At 47.4% G+C, this 19532-nt stretch overlaps 2 protein-coding genes across 3 annotated transcripts in view; one reads left to right on the top strand and one right to left on the bottom strand.

Annotated features, from left to right (window-relative positions):
- The first annotated feature begins 590 nt into the window (after window positions 1-590).
- Window positions 591-13167, top strand: FRMD7 (FERM domain containing 7). Of its 2 annotated transcripts, none has more exons than XM_074915172.1 (12): window positions 591-696; window positions 5454-5558; window positions 5919-5961; window positions 7321-7354; window positions 8076-8173; window positions 8301-8415; window positions 8609-8756; window positions 9921-10016; window positions 10280-10443; window positions 10655-10723; window positions 10819-10894; window positions 11088-13167. In XM_074915172.1, the coding sequence occupies exons 1-12, from the start codon at window positions 640-642 to the stop codon at window positions 12108-12110; spliced, it is 2028 nt and encodes a 675-aa protein (XP_074771273.1). In that variant the 5' UTR covers window positions 591-639; the 3' UTR covers window positions 12111-13167. The 2 variants fall into 2 exon arrangements, with proteins under 2 accessions (XP_074771273.1, XP_074771272.1); XM_074915171.1 differs by having other exon boundaries at window positions 7276-7354.
- Window positions 13168-15159: 1992 nt separating this feature from the next.
- The window catches only part of STK26 (serine/threonine kinase 26), a 34328-nt gene continuing 29955 nt past the window's right edge, over window positions 15160-19532 (bottom strand). Inside the window, exons 10-12 of the mRNA XM_074915079.1 lie at window positions 19249-19311; window positions 19025-19161; window positions 15160-18492 (exon numbers count right to left, since the gene is read on the bottom strand). Of these exons, the coding sequence (XP_074771180.1) occupies window positions 18468-18492; window positions 19025-19161; window positions 19249-19311 (225 nt within the window). The 3' untranslated portion in view covers window positions 15160-18467. The remainder of the gene's footprint in view (window positions 18493-19024; window positions 19162-19248; window positions 19312-19532) is intronic.

Genomic DNA, 19532 nt, shown 5'->3' with positions numbered 1-19532 from the left:
GGAAGGACTTCTACTTGGTTTCAAGTTCAGTTGGAAATATTTTCCAGTCTCCAGCGATGTACATCAGCTCATCTGCCCAGCCCGCACACATCTGTTCGGGACCTTATCTGCCCACCTCATGGAGCAAGCACAGCTGCCAGCCAGCTTATCTTTTAGTGCACCTTAACCAGACCAGAGAAAAGGCGATGCTCACTGCCTCCTGACTTTGGCAGGGGAGCCACTCAGATCATCTTCTTCCCTGACCCAGCTGTACAAAGTATGGTCTCACTTTGCCCTCATATTTCTCACCACCAGCTGTAAAAGATCTGCATCTACCTCAGCCTTATTAGTGCCACTCTTGCAGAGCTGCTGCACAGCCTTTTCCCTCTTAATAGACCCATAATCCACAGGGGTGAAATCTCCTTTAATGCAATGGTGATATTTAAACCAGGGGAGGTATCAATATTTTTTTAAAAAAACTTGGTTTTAGTCATTCAGTTCCTTTGCTCCAGCCTCCGCTCCACATCTGTGACTGCAGCCTTCTCCATCCAGCTGAGAGGGAAATTATGTGTGCAAGAGGAGTCAGGGCTCCCTTCCCAGCACACCGCTCATATCGTTAGGACTCCCGCGCCTGCCGCACGCTCAGCCACATGCTCAAGGATGCTGCACCTGAAAGTCCAGTTTCTGGATGACTCCCAGAAGATCTTCGTAGTCGATGTAAGTGGGTATCATATTTTTACTGGTGTTTTTGTGGTAATTATTTAAATCATTGCTGTTCTCAAGGATTGCATGGTCTATGATAGCTTCTGGTTTTTCAGATTAAAAAAAAAAAAAAAGCAAAAAAAAAAAGCAAAAAACCTCTAATCCAAAGCAAGAGTTTATAGCACTGATTGCTAAGTGTCTTTCAGCATCAACATGTTCCTGCTCCTTCCTCTTATTGGCACTATTTGTAAAGAAGGAGGAATGGCTTTTGCATATATGGTGTCATCTTTTGGAAATCAGCTAGTATGAATTGATGTTCTTGATAAACATCGAGTTCTTTTCTCATTTGTCTGGCTGCCGGTATAAGCATTTAACAAGGAAAGAAAATCTGTGAACAGAATAAATATAGAATATTTAACTAAATTACCCCTGGTGAGAAACATCTGCATGCATCTCTTCCTGGGCATTCACCTGAAAAAGAAAAGTGCGTGGGTTTGAGAATAACTGAGGAAAAAACTCACTATATCTTATTTTCTACATCACAGTGTCTCACCACACACCATCATTAATAACTGACATGTAATAAATGCTAGTTCTGAATATTGACTGCTGAATTAGATTTAAAATGTTAAGTATTAATATCTATGGTGTTACATATATATGTATATAGATAACTGAAGCTAGATTTAAATTGTATCTTCACTACATGTTAGAAACACACTTTTTTACAAGTGTGATTGAGCGTTTACTGTTGGTTAGGATTTGGTAATCACAGTAGCTAATTAAATTAGATAATTCAAGTAGATCTGTTTTAGCACTTACCTGCAATTTCTCTGAGAACAGAGTGTTTCATATAAATAGCTTTCTTTCAAGTTCTGCTATGTTACTCAGGCAGTTTTGCCCTCTGGTTTTATAGCATACCCTGAGAACTGCTCAGTCTCAGACACACTGCTCGGTTTCTTTGTGATAGCAGTTTTGCACAGAAGAGGACCGTAAAGCAATTCCATCACTTGGTACAGCATGGAATTTGTTTGATTTAGTTTAATTAATGGATCCTAGACCTAGAGTCAGCTTTAAAATGAGACTAGTCACTGAAAAATGCTTTTTTCCCATATTGATAAGAACAGAACATAGTAAGAGACAATTTGAAAGATGCTGTTGGTACAATATTGCTGCATTTTTTTTTTTTCCATCTCTGCTTTCTTATTTGCCTAAAACACTTACAGCACTATAGCTCTGCATGACATGTTATTGCAGCAAACAGCTTCCATTAGAGGAATTCCTGGTCATTTCCTTTTTTAGCATGGAACTGCATTGGAAACCCCTTTCAGGCATTTCATGCATTTGATGCTGTATGGGTACAATAAATGGTTGAATTAGTGACTTCTCCATTATAAAAGGATTGCTTTGGGCTAATTTTTGAGTAGCTATTTCAAGCAACTCTTCCTAAACCCCTCCTGACTTTGGAAAGCTCTTTTGAATGTGTGGCACTTCAGTGCAATGGGAGGGAAAAGGACAAAAGACAGAAAACACAGTGGGCCTGACTCCCCCTCTGCCTTGCGCTCGGCATGTGCATCTATACCTGCCTCACATGGGTATCACAGCTGCCAGTGTGGGCAGCGAGGTCTCATTTCCCGCCTGGCTTTGCACAGGAATGAATTCCTCTCTCGGTGCTGGGTGCTGGCCTAGAAAGGCTTCTGCCTCCACTGGCATCCTTGCCGACAGCTGGGACCTGTCAGCATCCCCGTGGCCACGGAGGTCCCAGGATTTCCTTTGGCTGGGCGCTGGAGGTGGTTCCTGGGATGGCACTTGACAAGCCAGGTCTGAGCTCCCAGGGCAGCGGAAGGCAGGGGCCTGGCACGTCTCCAAATGTCCCCTGTTGTGCCCTCCCTGCTGAACACCCCGGGGTTGAGCCATGTCACAGACAGGATCTTGCTGGGATGCCGCCAGCCGTGCCAGCGAGCCCTGCGCCTTGCAGTGGGAAGGCACCAGGATCCCCTGCCCCAGGCACAGGTCAGCCTTTCATGGGTCTCTTGCACTGAGAGGAGATATTGCAAAGCCACCTCCCTTCTTCCTTCCACCCCTGGATACCTAGAGCTGTGACCTGGCATGTGCTCTCACCAGTAAAGTCACTCTTCTGTCTGGAAAGGGTTTAAACAAAGCAGTCCTGAGCCTGGACAGAGCCCTCCGAGCACAGCACCGAAAGGATGAACCACTTTTCAGCCTGGGCAGATGAAGTCTGGTCATCCCTGCTAGTGGAGTTTGCTGCAGGGAAAGATTCAGCAGGAAGGGAAAAAGAAAAAGGCAAACAGAACAAGCCCAGAAAAATTAATTGCTGGGGCTGAGTGAAGGACATCAAAGTCCCCCATGGTCTTGTGTCCCTTATGAGGAGTAAAGGTGGGAATTCATTGGCAGGGGGTGTACAGAGCTGGCTGCACATGAGCTGGTCCAGCGAGGACACAGGGAGCATCGGGGCTGGTGGATTTTGGTGCCCAGCATTGCATGCCAGCTGCTGCCATGCAGAAGACACCAGCATGCCTGGCATGGGAGGCATCGCCAAGGTGGTGGGGAAAGATCACATCCAATCCCACGAGCTGTTGCTCCTCCCTAAACCACAGACCTGTGTGCAGCAGCCCATGCTTTGCCACTAGACCACTGGGAGTGCTGACAGAGTGTCCTTTGGGGACGGATATGTGTGTCCCTGTGTGTTGCATATGTTGCTGCTGCCTCTGGATGTGCCTCTTGCTTTCTTACCCTGCTCACACTCCCAGCTGCTTTCAGTAAGGAGAAGAGGGGCAAGTGCAGCCTCTCCTTTCCACCACCTTCTGCCTGCTAGTTCTAACGTGGCTCCGCAATGTCATCAAAGGCACATTTAGGGTGGAACATGGGGTGGCCAGCCCCACACGCCGTGCTCCTGCCTCACACTGTGCTCCTCCAGCACAGCACTCACTGCTCTCACCTGATGCCATGCAGGGCTGATGCCCGAGCACATCCTTACCTGCGCTTGTGGCAGCACAGGTTGGGGCCTTGGTACCCTAGGATGGGACATCTGCAAGCAGCACTCTGCGAGAGGAAAGGCTCTGCTTTTTAACCAGCCCCTGCACCATCAGGGCTGCGTCTCCCCAGCGAGCAGGTTTTCCTGCGGACAGAGCCGCTTGTCTCCCGCAGTGCCTGCCCCGAGCAGTGCTGGGCTTGGAGGAGAGCGGGTTGCTCCCAGCAGATATGTGGTGGGTAATAACCCAGTAAGAAATACTTGTCTTTCCTGGCTGCCTGACCTGGCTAGAAAATTCTAGCTTGGAAATAAACATTTATAATTGTTTTAATTACCCTTGTGATCTAGTAATTTTGAGGAGAACCGGGAGTGCTGTGGAGCGAATGCTGTTATTACGTTATCACTTTTCAGCAGCCTTTCAGCATGGAGCCAGCAATTTCATCCCAGGGGAAGCCATGAAAGGTGGTTATTAGTGTGCATCACTGCCAGCAGCTGGGGTCCCTCCCGTCCCTGTTGGGAGAAGCTGCTGCCACAGGGAGCTGGAGCCTGCCTTCACCTCCATCACCCGAAATGCTGTAATTTAGCAGCTGTCTAATCTGGCCTCTCTGCTCCAGCTTGCTTTTGCACTAACCCACATTTATTTTTGGTCTGCTTTTCACCAGCTGATAAAGGAGTAGAAGGGTTTTTTCTGGGGTGGGTCACTGCCAGATTAATTTCTGGTGCTTTCTGGAATATTTTCCGAAGTTGGGGACCTCCCGGGTTGTTCCCCAGCTGTGTCACACAGCACAGCAACAAGTCAAGCAAAACATGCTCCAAGTGTTTCTGTTTGCTGGGAATAGCTACAGCCTGGCTTCCCTCATCAGCATGTAGTGCCACTTAATTAATATTGCTAAAGTGCATGGATGACCCAGGGCCCAAGGCGCAGGATCTCCACAGGGTCCTGTTGCTGTTAATTACCATTAACCATAAGAGCAGCTCATCCCCAGCAGTCCTGCTGCCGGCTGTTGGGGCACACGGGCTTGCTGTGCAGGTTTGAGGTGTGGTCCTGTTTGCTCTTCATCAAGCACGTTTGCCATGGCTGTCCCTGGGTCAGGCAGATGCTTGTCCCAGGGACCACTCGCTGGTTTGCCAGGGATAGAGCTGCCTGAACGGTGATGGTTGCAAAAGGTGAGCCAAAAGCAAGATCCCTTTCTTTTCCTTTCTTTTCCTTTCTTTTCCTTTCTTTTCCTTTCTTTTCCTTTCTTTTCCTTTCTTTTCCTTTCTTTTCCTTTCTTTTCCTTTCTTTTCCTTTCTTTTCCTTTCTTTTCCTTTCTTTTCCTTTCTTTTCCCCCCTTCTTTCCCCTTCTTTCCCCTTCTTTCCCCTTCTTTCCCCTTCTTTCCCCTTCTTTCCCCTTCTTTCCCCTTCTTTCCCCTTCTTTCCCCTTCTTTCCCCTTCTTTCCCCTTCTTTCCCCTTCTTTCCCCTTCTTTCCCCTTCTTTCCCCTTCTTTCCCCTTCTTTCCCCTTCTTTCCCCTTCTTTAATAAAGGAGAGAAGTGATGAGAAGGAATCTGATTTCCAAGAGCAGAGGTAAGGGACACTCAGTGTGCAGACCTGTCCCACATGCCGCAACCCGCAGCATTTATGGAGTAAGATTTTCAAAGTCATGAGTCAGGAAAATCCCACAACTCCTCTCAGGGTGAAGGCAGGGAGCTAAAACTTTTCCCCCATTTCACTGAAATCCCATCACCACTGCTGTCAGCATTGCCTAACCTGTTGCTTCTGTGGTGTGTTTGTTTCCTAGCAAAAATCCTGTGGGAAGGGGCTGTTCAACCTCACCTGCAGCCACCTCAACCTTGCGGAGAAGGAGTACTTTGGGCTGGAGTTTTGCAGCCAGGCTGGGAATCACGTGAGTGTGGGTCATGCTGCAGGGCCCCGGTGCTGCACCCTTGCACCAACTGCCCACATGGCTGGGGGCTGGCTAGCACCTCCCCGAAACACCACATGGAAAATTTCAACGGAAAGGTTTGCCATGATGCCGAAAAAACATGGAAAATGGGCGCTGCAAGGGGAGCCACAAGCTGGTTGTCAAAGGTCATGGGGTTTATCTGTAACTGTCCACGTTACCCCCAGCTGCCCAGCGGGATGTCTTGCTGTAGCAGCCGAGCTGGCCAACATTTCTGTATTGCACTCTAGCATGCTGCTGCTGCTTTTATCCCCCTGCCTCCCATGCTGTTTATTCACTCAGTGCTTCATTACCTTATTTCAGGTCTGGTTGGAACCACTAAAACCCATAACAAAGCAAGTCAAAAGTAAGTATTTCTAGAATAAAATTCTTCTTAATCACTACCAGTGACAGACTAGCGCAGACACATTTGTGTAGTGTAACTGCCTGGGGACGGGGGCTCTGGTTTCCAGCATTTACCTGAGCTCATTTCATAGCATAGGGCTGGGCAGGATTGCTTGCAAAGACCCCATAGTCCATATAAAATTCTGTAGAAACACCACTGCCTTTGAAGTCTGGTATCTGTGCCATTTCAGGCTTGAGCTGTTACTAACCTGGCAGCTTGGCGGAGGAGCAGGGGCGGCTGTGTGCGTGCGTGTGCCCGCACTGCTGAGCTGGCAGAGCAGCGGGCATGGCTTCCTGCGTGCCCTCCTTTCCCCTTTGCAGCCCTTAGCAGCCCAGACGCCTGCACAGCACGAGCCCGGCATGAAGTGGGGTTAGCCATGTGCCTCGCAGGATCTCCTGCTCCTCTCCAGCCCCCAGCCCCCCCACGCTGCTGCATGGAGATGCTGCTGGAGCCTGACCTGAATTCAGGCTCAGCATCCCCTGCCGTGGCCGTGACCAGTGTTAGCACAGTGCTCCTTTCAGCCTGTGCCTGTTTTCACTCCCACAATGAACCAAACGATGTTTTCTCCAAATACGTGATGACTGGGAGGTGGTCGAGAACATGAGGCCACGACCCCAGTATTTGCCATGGGGAGGCTGCAGTGCAGTGTTTGCACAAATTTTCCTGTAAGGAGAAAACCTGATGAAGAGTCTCCTTTCTCTGGGTGCACTAGAAGTGGGGTTATTTCAGGCACCAATTTCTCTTTCCATGTCCCTTCTGACCTGTCCCTCCAAGAGCCCCTGAACCATCTCACGGTGCCACGGGGCAGTCAGTGCCTACTGAACTGCCTCCATGCTCTTTGCCTTGGGCTTGGCTGCTTGCTTGCTCTCATCCCACAAAAAAGCTTTGCCCAAACAGCCTCCTGTGGAGATGTTGCATCCCAAGGGCTTGGAGAGCAGAGTTTAATGCACAACCCTGCTGATGGCCACACTCCAGAAAAGCACCCGTGGCACCACTCCACAGAAAGGCCCATCCCGGCAGGGGTCTTTGCAAATTAAAGGGGACATTTTCTCTTTAGTATTATTTAGGTGTCCATCTCCCTGTTTCCTTCCAGCAAGGGACTGAGCAGGCTGGTTTTTTGGGGCAGGCTGCAGTCCCTGATATTCAGGGCTTCTGGCTCTGATTTGTAAGGGTACAGAGTAATTTACTCTGTAAGGAGACAGCATGTGTGAAGAGAGTTGTAAATGTTCTCAATAGACATGTAAAAGAAAACTTATGAAGATGTTGTGTTTTAAGATCCTAAGGAGGTTCTTTTCAAATTTATGGTGAAATTTTTCCCAGTGGACCCCGGCCATCTGAGAGAAGAGCTGACCAGGTACAGTACTTGTTCTATTACTTTTTTACTGCACAGTCCTGTGTGTTTGCAATTGCAAAACATGCATTTAATTCCTCAACTTCATCCACCCAAACCTGTCTGTCAGCAGTTATCCTAAATATTGGAAGAACTCTGTACTTTACAAAACAAAAATCGAGAGAGTATCTTTCCTGGATCCTCTGTTTTTAAACAAAATCCACTTGAAGGATCAGCCATCCTAAGAGCCTGCAATTTGTTTACTGCCAAATGCTTTAGCAGTTGGGCACCGAGTCTGATTTTTTGCTCAGTCTAGCTCCTGCCTCAAGCTGTGTTCTGAAAGAAGAACTTTAATTTTATTTTTTAAAATGACATTGTTAGCTCTTATGTTTTAGAGAAAGCATTGCAAACAGGAACTAAGAATAAAACTAAGCCAGTTCTTCTGCAGAACATGAGCCCTGAGAAATGCAAATGCCCTCCAAAGCATAATGTTAACTCTGAAACCTATTAATGGGCATTTTCATGGCAGAGGCATATTGGTCATGGTGGTGCCCAGCTGCAGGGGCTGCACACTCCTCTCGTGACCCTGTGGATCTGTATCCCTTGGGCTGAAACACAGGTGAGGGCTGGGAGAGGCGCAGGGCAGCCAGCCCCTCTGCAGCAGAGCCCTCACAGCTCAGCTCGGTGCCTGGCTCTCTGCAGAGCCCCGGCTCCCCCCAGGGCATCCTCCTGTCCCCCTCCACAGGTACCTCTTCACCCTCCAGATCAAGAAGGACCTGGCACTGGGGCGGCTGCCCTGCAGCGACAAGAGCGCTGCGCTGCTCGTCTCCCACCTGCTGCAGTGTAAGGGCGGGCGAGTGCCCCTTCGCTGGGGATGGGGTGCTCATCGGGGCTTTGGCCGTGTGGCCAGGGGTTCCCCCAGCAGTGACACCTCGCAGCCTAACCCACGCTCTCCCCACGTCACCCGCAGCCGAGCTGGGCGACTTCCACCAGGAGACGGACCAGCAGCACCTGGCGACCCACAGGTACCTGCCCAACCAGGAGTACCTGGACAACAAGATCATGCACTACCACCGGAGACACGGGTAAGGGCTGCTCCGCGCCACGGCTGCCCACCCAAAGCACCCAATGGCGCCTGCCGACGGGGCTGTTCCCATTAGCAGGCAGGGCTGGTGGGTGTGATGCCAGCACGTGCACATCCAAAATGGCATTTTTCCAGCCCATTTCAGCAGCTGCCTTCTCACTCTTGTTGTTTCCTGATGTGTTTCTGTCTCCAAGTGGGAAGACGCCAGCCGAGTCGGATGTTCAGCTGCTGGATGTGGCCAGGAAGCTGGAGATGTACGGGATTCGCCCGCACCCTGCCAGCGACGGCGAGGGGACCCAGATCAACCTGGCCGTGACACACATGGGGGTGCTGGTCCTGCGGGTGAGCCTGGGGCTCGGGGCGGGCTGCCAGCACCCAGGTGGGGTGGCTTTTCCCCAAGGACATCACCTCCAGCTGGGGGAAAACTCCTCCCCCCTGCATGCTTCAAACCCTCCCAGATGCTACAAGAGGGAGCGTGCCCCGGCAGATCCTGGGGCACAGAGGTGATGCTCCAGGGCATGGCTGCGGGGCTGAGCCCCACGGCCTCAGTCAGTGCCGGCTGCGTGCCACCGCACCTGCCCTGCCTCTGTTGGCTCTTGCCACGGCAAGCGTGGCCGTGCAAGCACCACAGGTTACACAGCTGTGTCACATGTGTTCACCGTATAATCTTCCAGCGAAAATAGCCACCTCACGTCTGTGCAATTACATAACGCTGTAATCACAGCGTAGCAGCAGAATAAATACAGACTTGTCGCAGCCGGCATGAAGCAGCGCTTGCCTCCCACACTGGCTAATTTCAATCTGAGAACATCTTGCCAGAGCAGGAAAAAAAAAAAAAATCCTAACTGTGGGTCTGCTGCTCATGATTAGTGCTGCCAGACCTAGTTATTTATTCAGAGCTGTAAACACCCCTCATGCATGATTAGAGCATCTCTGAGCCCATTAAAATCTGAGTTCTCCCAGGAAGCTGAGGGGGTCTCAGTGCCACAGCATGGAGTAACTCAATTTTACATGGTCCTGCCATGACACAAGTGTTGTGTGGCTGTGTCTAAATTGATGCATAATGATAATGAGTGGTAAGGTCCGCTTGCAGCCTGCTTAAGCTAGGTCTAAAGGCATGGGAGTGAGTTGAGCTCTGCTACGCTTCTCAGCAAAGGAGAGGAGGGTCTGTCTTCTTCTGGGGGAGCTGATTCTGCCTTAACTCATGTGATGCTCAAACTGGGACAGATGGGCCTCTCTGTCTTGACCTCTGCAAGGTTAGTTTTGGTATTTGGAGTCTTACAAATAGCTTCAGTAGGCAGAGTTAAGCCCTGAATCTCAATTCCCACTTTCAGGACCAACTGATGGTCAAACACCGAATCCTGGCACCCCTTCCCAGACCTTGGCAGCAGTGAGAGACATGTCAGGGTCTTGTGTAGTGTCTGACAAGCTCAGGTCTTGGCCCATCATATTTCTGCAATCCTCACTTGCCCCTTCCTGCTGTAACTGCTGTGTCTGTCCTTGCAGGGCAACACAAAGATCAACACGTTCAACTGGTCCAAAATTCGCAAACTAAGTTTCAAGAGGAAGCATTTTCTCATCAAGCTCCATGCAAATGTCTCTGTAAGTACTGTACTGCACGCAGCTGCCAGGCTCAGGATCAGGTGGCTGTAGACACAGGATCAGCCACACAAAGTCCCTGCTTTTGAATAAAATCCATTTCTTCTGCTCATGGGTGATTCTCCTTCCCTTCCTCAAGCATGTGCCACCTTTGTGTCCCCAGAGCTGCCAGCAGCCCAGTTTGACCCTTTGAGAGGTCAGGAGGCCAAATGGCCGAGCCTGGCCCCATGCCCCTGATGCCAGCTTGTTTGTCTCCGGCTGTGCAGGACCTGTGCAAGGACACGCTGGAGTTCACCATGGCGAGCCGGGATACCTGCAAGACTTTCTGGAAGACGTGCGTGGAGTACCATGCCTTCTTCAGGCTGTCTGAAGAGCCCAAGTCAAAGCCCAAAGCCCTTCTGTGCAGCAAGGGCTCCAGTTTCCGCTACAGGTAAAGTCCAGGGGAAAAACTGAACATGAGGCCTGGAAAGGCGTGGGTATGGCTCAGAGCCCCCCTTTTATACAAGATGATGCCCAGCTGCTGCTTTTCTTGGAGAGACCACTGCCTTGGTCTCATCACATCCCCTCACCAACCCTGGGATGTGGGGATGCCCAGGGCGGGGGCTGATGGTGCTGCTCACACCTCTCCCTCCTTGCTGCAGTGGGAGGACGCAGAGGCAGCTGCTGGAGCATGGGAGGAAGGCAAAGATGAAAAGCCTGCCCTTTGAGAGGTACCGGGGGCATGGAGAGGGATGGTGCACCGGCAGGAGGAGGGGGCACACACACCCTACTGCATATATACCCACCCCTGCTCATGTCCCTGCAGGAAGCACTACACGTCCCGCTATGATGAGAGGCAGTGCCGCTCCTCCCCAGACCTCCTGACAGACGTCTCCAAGCAGGTATTTTCTTTTGGCATCAGTGAGAGGTAGCGCCAGGGCTGGGGGTGGGTCTTTGGCATTGTGCCCCCAGCTGGCAGAGCTCAGCTGGAGGCCAAGCCAGACCCTCGGCTCTGCGGGCTCACTGCTGGCCCTGATTTTCCCCCCTGCCCAGGCAGGGGGTCTGGGCACTCACCCACCCTCTGCTTCTGCTCAGGTGGAGGAGCTGCGGCTGGCCTATGGCAGCCGGTGCTCCTACCATGCCAACGGGGTGCACGCCTCCGAGCCCACGCTGGACAGCCAGCGCCGGAGCTCTGCCGTGGAGGTGACGTTTGCTGCTGAGCTGGAGCGCTCCAAGCCCGAAGCATCCCCCTCCTTCCTGCCCCACTCCAAAAGCTCATCTGCCTTCCCCCTGCTCTACGCCGAGCTGGAGCTGGAGCGAGCGTGGGAGCCCGCTGACCTCTTCAGCACCAGGAACCCCTTGACCTCCTTTCGGCCCCACCACCAGTTTGCTGGGAACAGTAAAAGCAACTCGGTGGGCAACATGCGGGAGGTGAGCGCCCGGCCGCTGGTGTACACGGACGTGCCGTGTCCCCCATCCCTGGGCACCCCGGTCCCACAGGTCCTCTTCTACCTGGACAAGCCCCCGTGTCATGCACTGGCAGCCGGTGAGAACACAGACAGTGGATGCAGCCCCGCAGCTGCAAAACCCCTCAGGCGGAGCCCAAGCGGGACCCGGGCTGGGGAGTTTAATCACGAGGCTCCGTGCATGGCAACAGGCGCGAGTGTGGCCCCAGCAGGAGAGAGCAGGTTGCTGGCTCGCTCCTTCGATTATGGCCTTCAGGAGCAGCTTCCCAAGCGGTCTTGGAGCCAGTCGGACATGAAAACCATCCGCTTCCCCTATGGCTCTGAGTTCAGGCCCCTGGGGCCACGTCCCGCGCTGAGCAGCCACAAAGTGGGCGTCTTTCGGCACATGCCAGCCCCGCACGGGCTGACGTCAGGGCCACGGTGCTCCGCCGATCGCTACGTGGGCAGCAGCACCGAGTCCAGCGACTCCGACTCTGACCTCCTGGGCACCGACTCCTGCTCCCTGTACGGCCGCATGCTGCGCTCGCCCATGGCCCGGGTGCGGCTGTCCTCCGGCAGCCTCCAGCTGGATGAAGAGGATGAGGAGGTGTCTTCTGCCACCGGCGCTGCTGAAGAGAGGACTTCTAGGGGGGCCTCCAGGTATTTCACCTAGGTGCCTGACACTTGCTGGAGGGAGCAGAGCTGGCCAGTACTGACCTGGGGCTGCAGAAGGGTGATGCTCTTGCTTGCAGGGCTGCTTACTGCTCGTGAAATATTGATGGGCTTGTGTTGTGAGTGCTCTTAGCTATAGAGGATGTGTTAATGGACAACAAGGCAGCGTTCAGAGGTACTCACGCCCTGCACCACATTTGGAAGCTGGTGCATCTCTGCCATGACATGTGGGGGTCCTGCTCCAGCCAGAGGGGCCAGGGTGCTCCTAAAGCCCTGCAGAGACTCTGTGTCCTGCCCAAGCTGGTGGCTGCTGGTCATGCTTGGAGCTCAGCTGCTGGAGTCTTCATCGGGAGGAAGAAGAAAAAGAAAAAACATCTGATTTTTTTCACAGCTTCAGGGAAGTACACTGGTGGGAAGGAGACCCATTTGGAGAGGAGCAAATGGCCAGGGGAGGCTGGTCCGGGAGCTGAGCCCCATGGACACAGCCACAATGGCCCAGAATGGAGCCCGACTCCTCCATCCTGCTCCTCCTCCCTCCCACACTGCAGGGAGTGCCTGGCCCTCAAGGACAAGGTTGCATGTGTGGGGTGCTCCTTGAGATGCTTGGAGCCATAGAGGAAGCAAACTGCTCTGTCTTCTCCCTGGCCAGATTAAAGCAACATCCTTCCCTAAGCAACATCTCAGCGGTGCTTGTAAATCATTAAGCAGCATCCCAGACTGAGCTTTAGGAAGTGGGTTAATGAGTGATATTGTATAGCTTCTGACAGCACCTCCACAGCCCTGGTACCTCAGTACCCTGCTTAAATCTGGAGGAGCAAAGTATGCAAGGGGGTCCTTTGCTCCCTGAAATCAGGCCTCAGGCAGCATGGGGGAAAAAAGATCTCAGGACAGGGTAGGAAAGAAAGATGCAGCTGGTGTTCACCCTTGGCATTAGAAGTCTGGTCTAACCATGGAGCTTTGAAACTTTCCTGTTTGCTACATGAGTGTAATGTTATTTTTACAGGGCTTTTTCTAGCTATAAAGAAGGAGCAGGAGATGCTCATCATCCATGGGGCAGTAGGAGGGGAATTCCTGACTTACCCATTGCTCTTTTGAAGAAAAGGTAGTGGAAGTATTTTTGTTACAAAAACTTATTTCTACCCTAAACCTACATGAAATCTACCCAGAAACTCGGGGAATGATGACACCTCTGTAAGATTTTAGGGGAGGATCTCATTACTTTAAGAACAACCTTGTAAGTATCTACAGGATGTGACTGTAAAGAGAGGGACAGCCCAGTAAATCCACAGCTGAGAAACTACTGCAACCTGCTAGAATGGATTTCAGAAATACAGAAGCCGGGACAAAGACAGAAAATAGGTTAAAATGTAAAAAGAATTGGGCTTATGGGTACTGCTCACTCTGCACATCGCTGTCCTTTGTTTTAGAAGCTGGACAATAAAAATCAGTTGTTCACACCAGAATTTTGGTTCCTCCTTCTGCCCTATGAAATCTGCACCCCCAGCCCACCTCCCCTGCACCTCCCAGGCAGCCCACAGCTGCCTGTCTGGCTCCCTCTGTGCCTTCACTGTCTCAGCTACTGGGGAGATTCACTGAGATAAAGGTCCTTTTCAACCTAAATGATTTTAAGATCAATGGAGTCCTACTGCCAACCTAGCACTGCCAAGTCCACCACTAAACCATATCCCTAAGCACCATACCCCTGCATGCTGCTGAAAACAACCACATTCTTGGTAGCTTGCCCAAAGAAATGCATTTGATCAACAAGCGAGCACACTGTAAGGGTTTGCTCTTGGTTACCCTGTGCTGAATAAGCTGTGAACTACAGGGACCCCATATGCTGCTCTGGCAAACTTATTAAAAAAGGGATAACCTTTCTGGTTACAGAGAGTTGTTTCTTCTCTTTCCCAAAGCTCTGCACCTTGGAAAGAGTGAGAACCACCCCTCACAGCATGTAAGTATGGCAGTCTATATGCGTGACTGGTAGAGGGGGAAAAAAGCAGCAGTTTCAAAGACAGACTGCACACAGAGCCCTCGGAGAATGCTCCTTAAAGGGTTACACCTTAAGCACAGAGACAAAAAAATCTACAATCAGTTAGCTCCTGAAAGCAGGTGGAGACACAGGTAAAGGCTGGGTGAGCTTTACCTCGAGCATGTCCCATGGCAGGGGGGAGGGATCAACGTACAGCCACACTGCCCACATCTCCAGCAGCTGACAGCTCTGGCATCCAGGACTCTGCTGGGAAAACAGCATCAGGAAGGAGAAACAAGGACTTGGGAACTATTTCAGGATTTTTCTATTGACTAGAGAGCAGTGGGACACAGTATGTGCACTGTGCCTTAGCACATCCTACATGACGGTCAGCAATAGCAGAGGAACAAAGCAGCTTGTAAGTGACAGAAATTAACATCTCCAACCTAAATTCATTGCATAAACTAGCTTTCTTGGGACCGACTAAAATAGAGTAACAATCCCAGTAAGTGGAAAAGTGTCAAAGAACAATTGAAACACTTCAGTAAGCCCTTCCCATGGTCCCTGCTCAGCTCTATTCACACAAAACGGTAAGAACATCTATTTAAGTGACTGTATTTCACGGGGGAAAAAACGAGGATGGAGAGAGGACATGAAATGGTTTGGTCTGCTGACGGTGACAGACAGACAGCAGTACCCAGAAAGGGTGAACTTTTAGAGCCCTTCCACCAAGCAAGGATTATTAAAGGGGGAGGAGGCACAGGAGCATTACAGCATCAAAACATTAAGCTGCAAAGTGCATTTGGACTGAAGTAAGTGGGGTTCATATAAAATATATCACTTATAGATAAAGCTCATCTTGAAATTCAGATGCACAACGTTCAACAACTTTTTAGGTAAAGTGTATATGTTAGGATATAAAAAGAAGCAAAACGTATAGTGTGTACAAAGAACTTCAGGTTGGAGAAACACTAAGACAGGTGTCAGTGTATTTACCTCACCTCTGGATTAGGTGTTACTTCATTTATCGGAAAAATGTGAAGTAAGACAAGTCAACATACATACCACTAAAACTCTGCAAAGAGGAAAATAATTTTATTCCAGTGTTAAGTCATAAAACAGTGTGATAAAAATCAGACCTTTAACAATTGCTAAACCTTGTGCAAACACATTAAGAGCCTATGTACTTTCCTATTCAGCTACAGACATTCGATTGAATGCAAGAACAGGTGTTTACGATACTACATGCTTACTGTACAGAAGTGTACTAGAGGAGTCAGAGACCAAGGGTTTTAAGAATGGTTACATTGATAAAGGACTCATCTACCCGAGAACAAATACATTTCTCTATTCTGCGATTCAGACTACTTTGATAAGACTACTTCAATATCAATTCTTCTCAATCTGCAGTGGGAAGCCTAGCAAACCAAACAAGCAAGAAGATGGTTCCTGCATGAATATTTTGATATATCTTTCCATTAGCTATCTGCCAGCAACAGAATACTGCCGATTAAGTTACACAGTTCATCAATAACTAACACATGGTGGGGAAAAATACAACTGTTCTCTGGAAACCAGCAATACAGACATCCATTCCGAAGAGCTATTATATAGTCTTACGATGCACAGAGACTTTAGGCGCAGAAATGCCGTAGGCAGTACAATAAAATAAACCTTCTCGAATGGACTGTGCTACAAAAGAACAAGGCTGTATTACACACACGTGGATGAGTTTTTCCCCCACACTGTCCTAATGAGGTAGGTATAGATCCCACCCACTTAGCAGGGAAAGAAGAGGCACCATAATTCAGCAACTTGTCACAGTCAGATCACAAATAAGACAGGTTCCAATTCCTCAACTAATCTACTAACCCCACCTACCCAGAATCGTTTATAGAGTTGCATAGATTAAAGACCCTGTGTCAACACGGCAGAGCCACCAGTTAAAAAATTCAGGAGGAATTCCCATCACCTCTCCCCTGGTCTCCCACATAAAAAGAACACCTTTAGGGAAGTGACATGGAAGTAAAACCAGGTTTTTAATTCTGAGAAATTTGTATAGAGCTCTTTAAAATGAGATTTGGGTTGAGACTGCTGAAGTGAAAGCCGAGGTAACTGTGGCACAGGCCTTTTTGTACCTTCACTCCACAGTGCTGAGTTCACAATGAAGTCAGAGTGTTCTGACATCTCTACCATGTTGTTGGCGTGCGTGTTCATCTGAGCACACGGATCCTGAAGACTCCTCTTTAGGGATGGAATCAAACTGAACCCTGGGGCTGCTCCATCCGTTCCCTGTGGCGCAGCAGCTGGTAGGTGTCCTCCGGACAAGAACAGCACGGGGGGGGGACCCAAACCTTTTCAAAGCAACCATGCAATTCTGTGCAAGGAACACCCTTCTTGAACTAGAACACAAGTTTGTAAGAGGTATATCCACACCTCTGCAAATCTACTAACATCCAGAATAAAATGCACAACAGAACAAGCTCATGAAAGTTTACAGAACTTAAATATTTATTTTTAAACCATTTAAAACCCCCCAAAACATTGAAATAAGCTTCATCTATAAACAGATTTACAAGACTAACAACTACAGAAGCTAGAGGAGCACTACAATTTGTTTCTGTGATGCAGTTATTTTGTAAAGCTTCAGATCAACTGTATTTACAACTTTTGCTGCTTTTACATTTATAAAAATATTTATTTAATCCATAACATTATTGTTTTCAAAAACTATTTCCAGACTTTTTTCTCAGATATAAATTCTAATTGAATTTCAGTTATATAGCAGATGAAAGTTTTAAACAGAAACATTTTTTTAAAATTAAAACAAGGAGTTAAAAGTAATTTTTTTACAGTGTAGGCACCATTGAAAATAATTGTCCTTGGCATATCTAACCAACCATCTCTCACAAGTGTCCTTTATATAAAAATGATGTAATGGCAACATTTGACTAAAAATGCAGTATTTACTTGCACACCATTACTTTTTCAATATTTGGCAGATATATTTCAGATTCTTTAAAATGACTTTTGTGCAAAAACAAAATGTGCAGGTCTGAACCATAAAATAAACACACCCAGCCTTTATCAAAAATAAATTTACACCAACAGTTCCACAGCTAAGTACTGAAAAACAATCCCAGTTCAAAACTTCAGCATAATATACATACTGGGTTGAAAAAGGGAAAAAAAAAAAACAGAAGAGAAGATATTACCCATCTAGCAGTACCATAAATATATAACTGAAAGCAACTTTATAGTCTTACCTAGTTTTTATGAAAAAAAAAATTCACTCCGTACTGCACAGTACTACCTTTTTGTGAAAGAATATCTATAACTCAGTTATTTGCATATTAACTGGTAAATACATATTTAAAATACACTTTCAGAAAATTATAAACAAATTATGTTGATGTACTGTATTTAATGTATTTAAGAACAAAAATGCGTATAAATATCTTACAGGAGAAACAACACCACCACACAGAACGCTGGTGTTACACTTATACCTGCTTGTGAGGTATGTATCATGCGACGCTCGGCTTCTCTGGCTCCCTTCCACCCAGGCATGTATACTCAGAGGAAAAAAATTAAATTAAGTTAAATTGGACTTCAGGTTTTGTCCATTATTGCCAAAAGCCCCACCCCCTCAACTGTATTGCTCTAAATTTTCTTACCATGATGATATAAGATTGAATTACTACTTCAAAACCTGTTCTAAAAGGTAATACATATACTGTACATCAGGATATACCTGTTGCTACATATCACCTGCAAACTATTGACATATTGCTCTCAAATATATTTAATCATAGAGCTGCCTAAAATACTGTACCAATTTAGAATTATAATAGATACTGTTGCAGGTTTATTTTTCAGGGCATGATAACTATATGCTGGTTGAAGCAGGTGCTACAGCAATACCCTTGCCACTACATTACATGTTTCGAATACGCTTGTGAAAAAGCTATTTTCTCTGAAGCTTGTTAGTGATTTACAAAAGTTTAACTCATGAATACAAAAGACCTGTACATCCCCATGTACAGGAACAAAACAGCATCAAAACATACTGTACTTGCACTTTCTATTAACTAAAGTAATGGTTATTTCTAAAAGCAAAACTGCACCTCAACATTTATCAGATTAAACAGGTGAAACTACAATATTAAAAGTTGTTCTTTACAAAATAATTTCCTGAAAATATAAAACCATGTGCACTGCCACAAAATAGTTGAGTAGGTTCTTTCAAATCCTCAATCACCATCAATATGTTGCAAAGATCCAAAAGGCACAAGGAGCTCATGAGCTAAGCACTGCCAAGCTTGAAGTAGTTTTGGTGGGTTTCACTGGGTCCATACGAAACAGCAGTCAAGTATGTGAAGTTTCTTAGGATGAGTCATTAACAGAAAATCTACAGATAAAAAGAAATGCAAGTAAGAATTTTGTTAATTATATTGTTTTATCTTGGCAAACAGTGCATAACTATTTTTGCATCACTAAACTAGTACGTGCCTTCCTCTCAACAGTTCATAGGAAAAACACACCAGAAGGGACATTCTCAAGAAAAATATTCCCTAGAAAGATACATTAAAGATTGTTCTGCTCCCTTACTGGCTATAAATATGCTTATGACAAAACTGCAGGCTAAATAAAAAGAAGCAAAGTATAACAACTATAGTAAACCTGCAGCAGTAAAAGACCAAACAGATACAGTAATTGTTACTATTAGTCTCAAACAGAAGTGGTATGTATAACTACCACAGCTAAAAGTTTAAAGCACTGGACATAGCAGATCTTTCACTTATCGCTAAACTAGTCAATTTACCCAACATATGAAGTTCAGTGTCAACTAACTTTTCCTGTGGAAAAGTACTTAATTTAGAATTTGTCTTTGAATTATTTTTTTTTTTTAAACAATGCATACAAAAAATTTCTTAACTTACTTCTGAAATTTCTCCATAAGTTTCTTCACCATCTTATCTGTGATCCCTGGACATGTTGCTTCTGCCATATTGATGCTTTTCTCAAGTTCCTCAATTGCTTTCTTTCTGCTAGCATTATTTGTGTCCTGCTGTTTGAGCTGAGTAGCAAACCAAAACAGATGAAACTTATAAAAATGATCAGACACTTGTGTAATACTTTCAAAGCAGTTTAAGTCAAGACTTACCTCAGCAAACACAGGTGTGATTATCATAGTTAAACAACTCAGGGTTTTAACAAGATCCTGATCCTAAAAGTTAACAAATAAGGATGACATTAGCATATTCCTATACCATGTATACTCTGCATTTAACACAGCACATGTGATTTTGAAAGTTCAGTTAAATTCAACAAACTGCTTTGAAATACATTACAAAAACAGTGAAGGCACAATACATCAACAATTGTTACGTGATATTGAAATAGATGCCTGATGACACACCTGAAAATGCCATATATATCGTCAGAAAA

The sequence above is a fragment of the Athene noctua genome, chromosome 11, assembly GCF_965140245.1.
Source record: "Athene noctua chromosome 11, bAthNoc1.hap1.1, whole genome shotgun sequence".
NCBI lineage: Eukaryota > Metazoa > Chordata > Aves > Strigiformes > Strigidae > Athene > Athene noctua.
Note: the sequence above shows the minus strand (reverse complement) of the source record. Positions and strands in the feature narration are given on the sequence as shown.

Coding starts and splice junctions, on each gene's coding strand:
- FRMD7 (XM_074915171.1), top strand. CDS start 640: ATGCTGCACCTGAAAGTCCAGTTTCTGGATGACTCCCAGAAGATCTTC. Junction 5,559..5,918: donor GCAGCCAGGCTGGGAATCAC/GTGAGTGTGGGT, acceptor ACCTTATTTCAG/GTCTGGTTGGAACCACTAAA. Junction 10,724..10,818: donor AAAAGCCTGCCCTTTGAGAG/GTACCGGGGGCA, acceptor ATGTCCCTGCAG/GAAGCACTACACGTCCCGCT.